Source organism: Acyrthosiphon pisum, chromosome A2, assembly GCF_005508785.2.
Source record: "Acyrthosiphon pisum isolate AL4f chromosome A2, pea_aphid_22Mar2018_4r6ur, whole genome shotgun sequence".
Classification (NCBI taxonomy): domain Eukaryota; kingdom Metazoa; phylum Arthropoda; class Insecta; order Hemiptera; family Aphididae; genus Acyrthosiphon; species Acyrthosiphon pisum.
Window position 1 is genome coordinate 879,724 of NC_042495.1, and position 11,751 is coordinate 891,474.

Below are 11,751 nucleotides of genomic sequence, written 5' to 3' on the forward strand. Positions count from 1 at the left end.
CCATTCAGAAGTACTGTTGTGGAACGAAGAAAAATTAGTACCAATAATAATGGTAATAATGGTAACTATTTCATTATTGCAAACAGCATTTAAAAATAAAATAAATTGTTTATCATTATTGAATTTAAAATATTAAATTTACTGTACTTAATACCTATTGTTAAATGTTAAGTTGTTAAGTTTTTTAATATTTTTCACTTTTTACTTATGTCATATTATATTTAATTTTAGACTAATTGAGATTTCATTATATAAATAATATTAAAACAAATAAGTACCTATTTATTTAATATTTTCATTGATATATGGTGTTAAACTTATGATGCGTAATTTCACTAATATTGATGACCTAATAAAATATAAATGAAATTCTTCGTTAAATAGTTTTCACTATTTATACAAATACTGAAGTATACTAATAAGTTACAGCACATATATAACACTAAATATGTAATCTTAACTAAAACTATGTACAGTTGTTGTTGTATATGAATTAAGATAAATACGAATCCTAATAATAATATCGACTGTATATTATATTATCATGGACCGTGGTGATACAGTGTAATATCGTAATGGCTAAACTTTTCGACACATATACCGAATTAGGCATACAAATACCACTAATAATTTTTAACAATTTGAGACCATTTTTAAACATAGGAAATACATTGGAAATTATAATTGAAAACGTATAAATAAAATGAGTTATAATAGTATTAATAATAAACCGATTGAAAATCAAAAATATTGAACTGAATGTTTAATTTCAACACTGCCTTAATTAACAAATGTTTGTGGGTATATTAATTTTTTTATTTGAAAATTGTTGTTGTAGTAATGCGGTATATACCTACCATTATAATATAGTTATTTAAAATGCATTAAACATTTGGCATCAACAAAAAAATAACAATAACATAATTTTTTGAAAATAATAAAGTTGTAGAAAATATAATTGGTTGTTCATTTTACGGATAAACTATTATGGGGCTATGATGAAGCAAATAATACAAGGAGGGCGTTTAAATAGTTGACGTAAGTAGGTGGCGCCGCAACTTGGATCCTGAAGAATCACTTGTTTATAGTCTCGTGTGTTGGTGAGTTTTGCGGCTTTCGAATCATTGCACTACAAACGAATATTTATCCAGCAACCGATCATACATTTTCTAGTTGCACACCAATGCAGTTGTATAAACTTATTATTATTCGACAAGGTTAGTACACATCTACATATTAACGTTTTTAATAAATATATTAACAGAATATAGTGCATTTCTATACATTATTAATTTGTATTCTGTGCTATTGATGTTCATCCTACTACAATTAAAATAAATTCGTATTTATACGCATTGATATCAATTAGATATTATGCTTGTTTGTATATCAAGTATTTATAACCACTTTACGAAACTTTTATTATAAATGAATAATGTGTACGAGCTTTTGATTCAAATTGAATATGTTGGTATTAATTCATTCAGACGTACTTAAAAATTATGCGATAGAAATATTCAAGAAACATTTTTAAAAAAATAATACATTTATACGTCGACTATATTTGCACACGGCTTAAAGTATCCGCAATTATATTAGATCAAACTTTTTTTTATTCATAGTTTTATAATACATACTATATTATGATAGAAATCATTATTACTACCTAGGTGTAATATTTTTTGTTAATTCAATGATACTAATAATATCAATTAATGACGTGTTGGTTACCTATATAATTTTAAAAATTCAGTTACTGAAAAAATATTTGACATTTATTAAATTTCAAATACGCGAATAAACAAAAATAAGACGATTTCAAGTATGTTTTTTCGAGTGGTGAAGTGGAACTATTTACAAACAGTTATGTATTTTAATAGTATATATAAGTAAAAACATCAAGGAAACTATTATTGTACCTACTTGCAAAAATATATTCACTTTAAGTATATTTTCATTTTTGTTAATGTGAAATAGTACTTAATAATATTTTAAATTATTGTATCATAAAAAACGTATTGCTGATACTCATACAGTCATACATAAATTGATTTTGTTTTTTTAATACAAATATAATATTTTCAATATTATAATAAACAACGTTTAAAGCAAAAAAAATGCACCAACGACCTATGTCAAAATAGAAATGGTAGAATTAACATTAACCACATTTCACATTACTTAAATTAATAACAAATAAGTACGTCGGTCTTCGTAGATATGGTAATAAAACTCCATTATACTTAATAAAATTAAAATTTTTTTTACTAAAACAAAAACTATTTATAATTATTATCATCATTATATTAAATTTCTATCCTGTTAATTTTAGTTTTTAAAGGTTACGACGGTGTATATCGTTAAAATGTTTGATATTAATATAAATGCTTCCTCATAATACATTTTGTATTATTTTTTTTTTTTATTTTTATTTCATTGTGAAACGTTCACAAATTACAATTTCACGCATATTTAGTACAAATATATATATAATATATATTATTTTATATGCAATAATGATCTATAGATAATAAATAATTTATTAATGTATAAATAATGCATACAATAATATATTGTGTAGGATTAATAGTAAAATATTAAATATAATGCAAATATTACATTGTAATGCAATGTGTACTATCATTTTTATATGTACCGAGGTACCTAATGTGTTTACTATGTTACCATGGTAATGTTAATGTTGTTCTAATAACATTACTTAACAGGAAAAAATATTTTTATTTTTGACTTAAATGTTTTGACTACTTACCTACTTAGGTACCTACACATTTTTCGAAAATTTACTTAAAAAAAACATAATATGCTCACTAGTTCATTAATAATGTTGGTATACCTATCATTTCATTTTACCTACCTTCATTTGTTTTGGTTATGAAACTTCGATAAACTGATTAGATTATTAACCACAATATTGCGTTAATATTATAATAACACTGTGCTTATTTGTTGTTGTATTTTTTTATTATCATTATTATTTTATTATTATTTTAATGACATTTTTTTTATCATATATAGGTGTATAATGTATATAGGTAAACACTGAGGTCTGAGAAGATAATACTTTAGTTTTACTATTCTTATATTATATATTTATATAAGTTTCAAAACAAAGTTCAGCTGAGTACCATCTTGAGTGCTTATAATTAGAAGAGTATATTCAATTCATACAAAAATATAGAAAATAGCCCCGAGTAAAGTTTACAGACTAAACACGTTAAATATTAATCCATATTATTGAATCATCTACAATATTATACTATTATATAATATATTTCATACTTTTTATGCTGTACCTACGTACAACTTATATTTACAATAGGTTTGGTTAATAATCAATCGTTATGTGGTGTTAGTACTGCATGCCTGCATACCATTTGTACTATATATTTTATACTCTTCAAGACAATCCGCCAACTATGAACAGTATAGTGGTATTTTTTGATAGAATTGAAAGTTTTGTTACATTTTTACACCCCTTTGGATCTTGCAACTGTAATGATCGTTAGGGGGATTATCGAAAGACACATACATAAACTGTATCCAATGTTTCCAGTACAAAACTATTCGTACCATAACCAATATCCCATTCCAAAAGTATATTGAATAATATCCATGGAAATCCACAAATATATATATATATATAATAAATATATCATATATACTAACATTTTAGTGTTGTCGGAGTCATAGTCCATAACCAGCTAAAATTAAAATATAATAAATAAAATATCTTCTATTATAGGTAACAGCTGTAGAGTTAACAATGCAATTTTATTTAACAGTAAAAATATAATCGTTTTAAACGCTAAGCAAATAAGAGAAGCTATTGAATTAAATTATTTTAATAGTTTTAAAAACAGCCAGCTCTTATTTTTTTTCTCATAAAAAAATCCCTTTTGAGAAGCTTTTCTAAGAGACGTCTATGGATTACATGATCATTTTTAAGTGTAAGATTATAACTACACATCCCTAACACATCAGGTCAACTCTCTAAATGTAAATTGCAAACAGTCACCACCGCAAATTTTTAAATACTTATCGTGAGTGAAATATCTCTATATTTATTCGGTAGTTGGAAGATTTATATAGGTACATCGTATACAAACGTATTGCATACTCCTTTATTCCCTATAATTAATATTGGTTATAATAATAATTTAAAGCGAACAAGTAGGTAGTTTTCTTTTGAACTTAATAAATAATAATCATACTTACAAAAACAAATTAATTTCTATCAGATACAATATATTAAATACATATAATAATTTAGAAATTATATCGTAGAAACATAATTTATTTTAATTACCTACCTATATATAATAGGTACCTAAATTTAAGTAGGTGAATGTTAGGTATACCTATTTCTATGCAAGTTAAATTTTCAATCGATTTCCGATTTAACATAAAATAAAAAAATACATTTTAAAAAGTGTAACAAAAGTTTTTAAAAATCCAAAAATCCCAAAACATAATTAGGTAATGTAATTACTAAGATGTAGATGTGACAATCATTGGTGTATTTTGATCATAGGCGGATATTTGGTCACATCCGTGGGGAGGCTTAACATTTTTGTCTTATCCATTGCCTAAAAATGCATTTTTAAACGCTTCAATCTACTAACTAGTGGCTACTCTGTACTCCTACTTTATTCTAGCAGAGGCATCAAGTATAATATAGGTATATTAAAATACACAATTTATTTTGACATCTAGTGTGGTTTGTTACATTCAGGGGGACTTAAGCCCCCCAAGCCCCCCCCCCCCAATATTCGCCTATGATTTTGATAGTCGTGTCGACCTGTAGATTTTTCTTAATGTATTATTACTTTTTGAGTATAATTATTAATTATTATACTATTATTAAGAGCGTGTGTTTGGTAACTGTAGATGATACCTTTCTTAATAAATATTTCGTATCATTGATTATAATTCATTAACTACACGCGTATTCAGGTATTGCATACACAATCACTAAACATTTAATGAATGAATAGTGAGCTAATGGTCACTATAGCATGATTTGGTGGTACCATATTTTGTATAAAATAATCAATTTTTTATGAAACCCGACGTTTCTATTTGAAAATTTTGAACGGCACAAATTTCATCACAAATGAAAATATACGCCATATATACGGTTACATATAGAATTTGTCACATTACGATAAATACGTTAAATAATATATTATTTTTACATTGGCTTTCAGGTGGATTTTAATAAAATAATCATCAGTATGGTTCTTTGGAATAAAATAGTTCTATTTTTGATATCGCTGTGTATGGTCGCGTTGTGCGATTCGGCATTTCAAAAACCATTGGACCCCTTCACATTACTCAGATACGATAAACGGACGCCCGAGGACCAGCCATCGAACAATGAAAAGAACATATCTGTCGAATTCGACGAATACCCGGTACATCACTACCTATATCAACATTTAACGTTACCATAATATACCAAATATTTGAAAATATTCCACTACTTCACCGTGTGGTTAGGTGCTTATTAAATATTGTTATTAATGACTGTAGTAAAATCGTTTTGCCTAAACAATATTATTTAATTTGGTGAATAACAATTAATAATCTTTAACATGGACTATACACGGTCTACACGGAGTACAATCGGAGTAACCCAATCCAACCTAACCTTATACTTAGGTATCCAACTTATCCATACACATTATGAACTAAGAACTATCTTAGTTCATGATATATATTATTATGCACATTATTATCGTGTTACAATGATAAAAATATACCTAGGTAGGTTGGGTTAGGTTAGGTATGTCGTATGTATATTGAACATGTATAATATATGTGGCGTTGTAGTTAAATTTATTTGTGTCCGTGATTTACATTTTAAAACGAAATAAACTCTAGTCAATAAAACGATTCACACATTAATATAATATACACCAACGTCCTGGTCATTTTTAATGAAATTTCACCTTACAGTTTTTATTGCCGACGCTCGTCTTGATGATGATATTAGAATTTAGAGCTGCAAGATCGTTTTCTATAGTTACACTATTTGTATAAGTCTAGACGTATCGGCGTATGGCTGGCGCGTGAAAACAAATAATGTATAATAATAGAAGTACTCAAGTACGTAGCCCAGAATTCTTCATTTCCGTAAATGAAAAACTGTGGATATAGATATACTTACTTAATATTTAATACATAATCACTGCATAGTGCAGAATATGACGATATAACATGCCTTCTGATTTTTTCGATTTGATTTATTCGCAGGGTCATAATATTATACGTACCTAACACATTAGCTTTTCTGGAGTTCAATATCGTAAATCCACTGTCGATATTAGATAATATATATCCATATAGGCAGTGTCTGCTTGTAGACACTGCATTTATGCGTAAGTAAAGACGACTACGCACTTAAAGTAATCACTGATTTTATATGAATTATTCAAATTGAACTAGTCGAGTAACCTTATTGAAAACAGTGTAATTTGGTATCCTTTAAATATATATAACTGTAATTTAAATAAATTCCTTATGGACAATTCGATGAGGAATATTATATTGTTTATATAAATTAATCATATTAATAGAATATGACGTATCTGTTTTATTATCTATTATGTCAGAGCCTACAATTTTCAATATGTCCTACTACACTCTGAATCATAAGCCCCCCACCCCTCACTTACACAGGAACATTTTTTATTCAAATTTTTTTAAAATAAAATTATTTTTCATAGCCTAGGTATTATTAAAATCCTTATACCAGATATCTATATATATATATTTTATTAAAATACAAACCACTTAAAAATAATTGACCAACTATTTCTAAAAAACTGAATAATTGTATTTTAAAATAACCAAACTATTTTCTACAAAAAAACTAGCTATACACACTTACAAATTTCATAATACACAATGAACTTTTTGTACCATAAACCTGTTGTACTAGTTTGTATTTATAGTCCATGCTTTCAGACCTCGCAATATATTGATTTTCAATATGTGCAAATTTAATGTACTTATTATAAACTCATCTTTGTTTAAAAAATGCCTTTATTTATATCTGCACAAATATACAAATATACGTACCTATCGTACCTACCTATGTATATGTTATTGAATTTTCATTTGAATACTTGTAAAATAATAACTTCAAATTTCCTCAGGAAAATATGTTATAATATGGAGAAAATAAACCAAAATTAAAATAAATTAACTTGTAGTTATAAAATAACGAGGATTGTATTTATTTATTCATACAATTTAACACAACTTATATTGAGGTACTCTACGCTTGACAACGACTCTATTCATTTAAAGCCATTCATAATAAACAAAAACCTTCTATTGTCGACATTTTACTATAATATATTGTACTTACCTACACTGAAATAGTTTTGAAATTTATTCATGCGTTATTAAATAGGAACAGTTGCGTATAATATTCATATTTGTCGATTTATTTGTAAACAATATTATGTGGTTATTATACAGGTGATTGTGCCAAAAAGGACTGCATTATTGCTGGATAGACTAATGGTGGCACTACAAAAAGCTGTAGACGGAAATAATTCTGGAAATATGAAAGGATATTACCCAGAAAGATCAATTCCTATTAGTGGAGCTCCTAGACCAAGCCCCGGAGTGAGTAACTTTACCAGCTTAATAATATTCATAATATAATATCATAATACATTTTAATTATTTCGGATATTTTCGTAAGATAGCAGCTATTATTATATTATATATCTACTTCAACACGAATTAGAAATTAGAAATAACATTACATATTTCCTATATTTTGATCCCCGACAATTTATAATAATTTAAGCACACATTTTAAGTTTTTAAAATAGCCTTTTCAGTACCTACATATCTATTTTATTTAACTTCTTTATTTTTATTTATTCTTCAAGAAGATAATGGGCCCCACTAACTGAACATTTTTGTGTTTGGCCCATAACAACCATAAATCTCTATGATATATGGTATTGTTAATAGACCATAAATCATCATAATTAGATTTTAAATATATTATACTAGTTTAAGAATTAATACAATTTTTAAATTATATTTAAATTATTACGAAAAATATAATTTCGTACGTTTTAATGTTTATAAAGAAAATCAGCCCTACTATCAATTTTTATAATTAGATAATATTTATAATATTATACATACCTATATGGCTACATACATACAGAGTGATTCACCGATCACTAAACATGTTCACCCCCATTGTTTGCTTTAATAACGAATTTATTCAAATTCTGATTTTTGGAACTTTTAAATATACTCAATTTATTTGTATTACTTAAGGGGTGCCCGGTATTTCGGAAATTATACAAACTTCTAGTTTTCAATTAATGAGAATCCCTTTTTATACTGTAAATTAATTAGTGGATAATTTTTTTTGAAAATTATGATGTAGGTACTTAATTCATAATTTGAATGAATAGGTTCTTAGTTATGAAAACGTTTGTACTTTGGATAATAGTCCTTAAAAATGGTTTTACAAAGATATAAAATATACGTAATATTGGAACTAGTATTTAATATATTTAGGCCATGAATATTAATAGCAAAAATGTTCAAATCACCATAGCCCCCATATCTTATAAACCACGCACCTTTAATTTTTAGCACACAAAGTTAAGTACTTAACCCAAAAACTATTCGTAAAAATTTCGATTCTGATAAGTCAATTTTTTCAAAAAAATTGTCCACTGAATAATTTTTAGTTCAAAATCCTCCCCCCCCCTTATCAACTTTCTCATCAAATTTTTCATTTAAAAACTGAAGTGTATATCTCCACAGCAGATACTCCTTAATTAGTTCAAAAAATCTCAAGAATTAGAAAATATGGTCATTAATAATGTCCGTATGTATATAAAGAAATTCCAAAAATCAGATTTTAAATAACTGCATTACTGAAAAAAAAAAGGGTGAGCATGCTGGGTGAATAACCCTTTATATATACGATGACACATTCCACCTACAAGTTTCGAATTTATTTTCTAAAAGATACAGTTTTTAATTGAGAAAACTCAGAAATCTTATGAGCAAATAAAATTCAATGAAACCATGTATTTGTAAGCTATAAAATATAAATATAATATATAATATGATCGACGTTATAAGTTAACTTAAATATTAATTACTTTTAGTTAAATTGAATTTCTAGTCCATATTAAAATATTGAAATATTGAAAATTGTTAAAATATGAAAATGATTATAATATTGAATTTTAGTATTTTAATTATTATCAGGTATCAATTTCATCAGAAATCTGATATTTACAATGAATTGTATACTTTCAAAATTTATTAAGAGAAATTTAACAAAATGTATCTATCTATTTTAATTTTTTAAACAAAATATTTTATAATGTTATTTGATATAAAAACATTTTAATCTAAACAACTATTTAAACATATTTTAGTTTGTTACAAGTAAGATAAAAACACAGTTGTACATAAACACGTAAAGATTGTTTTTTCGATAAATAGGCAATATAGGAAATAATTTACATACTGAATTTTTTTATTTTAGAATTCTAAGAAATTGACTTTTACAATAACTAGGGTTAAAATATTTTTAAGGTTTTAATGTCAATTAAGTATAACACCAACAATTTAAATTTATTATCAATTTTATATATTAATTAGAATAGCTGTTGTATACTCGTATGGCACAAAATGTAATAAAGATAAAACGAAACGAAACACCTTCGTTGGTAATTTGAAGCAATTTACTACAGTAATTTTAAAAAACCAAATAAAAAATAATAGTTAATCTCAATAAAGATAAAATTATCTCATGCAGTGTATATAATTGTAGGTATATATAATATATTATATTATTAGCTTAACATCAAAACTAAAATAAATAAATAAGAGTGATAATAATGTTTTAACTAGTTTAGAATTTTGTTATATTACCTATAGTACCTATTTAGACACTTTTCGCAATTTATAATAGTCTTAACCATAAAATTATTTTTCTTTTTCTGTTTAATATAACTACACAACAAACTGTTGCATTACTTTTACATTTCCGTGAAAAATTCCTGGAATTCAAAAACAAGTAATCGTGTTTATTTTCCACATGTCTCAAATAATGGTAATTCAATCGAAAACAAAGTCTTCAACAATTGAAAAATAAACTACTTAATAAATTCAAATCTTTTTAAAAAATTATATTATCAAAACAAAAGTCAATAGGTAAGGCGGGATTGTGGTATTTTATTTTTTGTGAAAAAATAACCTAACCTGCACTCTGTGGGAAAAAAATGCCAATAAAACTGTTGTTTGGACATATGGTGTTAGCCTCTCCGGAAGAAATTCTTCAATTATTTTAACGAAAGACCTTTGGTTTTTATTATTTCCCTATACATAAATTATAACAAATATTTGATATTTCATGTTATGTACTTATAAAAAGTATTCGTATTATATATGATTCTATATTATATTATAATTTACAATTTTTAATTATTAATTATATTACATATAACAGATCTGATCTGACGCCTTTTAAATTGGATATAATATTAAAGTACCTTACTAAAAACTGAAATATTCAGTATCATATAATGTATTCAAAATGTATTATTATTTATTCTGAATCCTGGACCCTATATTTCACGATCAATCTGCGTTGCTTGTATTATTTAAACTTTGAACTGTTCACATTTGATCAATATTTAATCAAGATAAAGTGGTGATTTATATCGATTATATTTTGAATAAAAAAACAAAACAATATCAGTCAAATTTATATTTTAATATTTTCTTAAGAAATATTTCCCATAACACTTTAAATATTTATTATTTTATAATTACCAATTTATATAATATGTTTTTTTATTTTTTTATGTGGCCTATGATAAGACAGTTATCAAAAATAACCAATGCAATAAAATGTACAGCAACTGAATTTCCAATTAAATAATATAATATAATAAATGATAAATAATAATAACATATTGTGTACATATAAACAGCTGTTATGAATTATATAAACCTATAGTAGGAATAAATATTGAAAATAAATACTGAGTGAAATTGTTTAAGTAATAACTAATAACTATTGCATACCGCGGGCTTATACGTTTTTGTAGTAAAAAATATATGGATACAATTTATTGCAGTAGTGTACTAAAATTTACAATAAAATATATTTACCTAAAAAGTGAAAATAAACTTTTATACAGGTAAAAAATAAAAAAATTAAATTACTGTAACAACATTTACATTATTTCTATACAATTTTATGATAGGTATAATATTTTAAAGCATAATTTGGAATGAATTATATTATCTACACTCTACAGCTATATATCTAGTATATTATATCCACTCGTGAATACGAAATAAAACCCTGTCTCTAATTATGTAAAATTAATCTTATTAATTATTTATAGTGCATAGTTTTATTTATATTGGGCATTAACTTTATTATTTTTTTCATTTCAGTGTATTTGGTCCTAATTATAAATCGTATAAAAAATATTGTATAATGAAGTATAAACTTTTTCATTATTTTTATTTGCAGATGGAACTACAGAGACGAAATCAACAAAAGGGACGACTATACTGGAGGTGTTATTTCAACGCTGTGTCCTGTTTTAAATAGAAAAAATAAAATCTGTAAACTATTTATAATTTTTTTTTATCATAATCAATGTCAGTTGAGAATATTATACCACCCTCATCTTCATATGCTTGTTTTTT

At 25.2% G+C, this 11,751-nt stretch overlaps 1 protein-coding gene across 1 annotated transcript; it reads left to right on the forward strand.

The window, feature by feature from the left end:
* Positions 1–1,068: 1,068 nt before the first annotated feature.
* Positions 1,069–11,737, forward strand: LOC100572071. The gene is made up of 4 exons (XM_003243979.4): positions 1,069–1,217; positions 5,229–5,435; positions 7,510–7,659; positions 11,573–11,737. The coding sequence occupies exons 2-4, from the start codon at positions 5,256–5,258 to the stop codon at positions 11,651–11,653; spliced, it is 411 nt and encodes a 136-aa protein (XP_003244027.1). The 5' UTR covers positions 1,069–1,217; positions 5,229–5,255; the 3' UTR covers positions 11,654–11,737.
* Positions 11,738–11,751: the final 14 nt, after the last annotated feature.

Coding starts and splice junctions, on each gene's coding strand:
- LOC100572071 (XM_003243979.4), top strand. CDS start 5,256: ATGGTTCTTTGGAATAAAATAGTTCTATTTTTGATATCGCTGTGTATG. Junction 5,436..7,509: donor TCGAATTCGACGAATACCCG/GTACATCACTAC, acceptor GTTATTATACAG/GTGATTGTGCCAAAAAGGAC. Junction 7,660..11,572: donor CTCCTAGACCAAGCCCCGGA/GTGAGTAACTTT, acceptor TTTTATTTGCAG/ATGGAACTACAGAGACGAAA.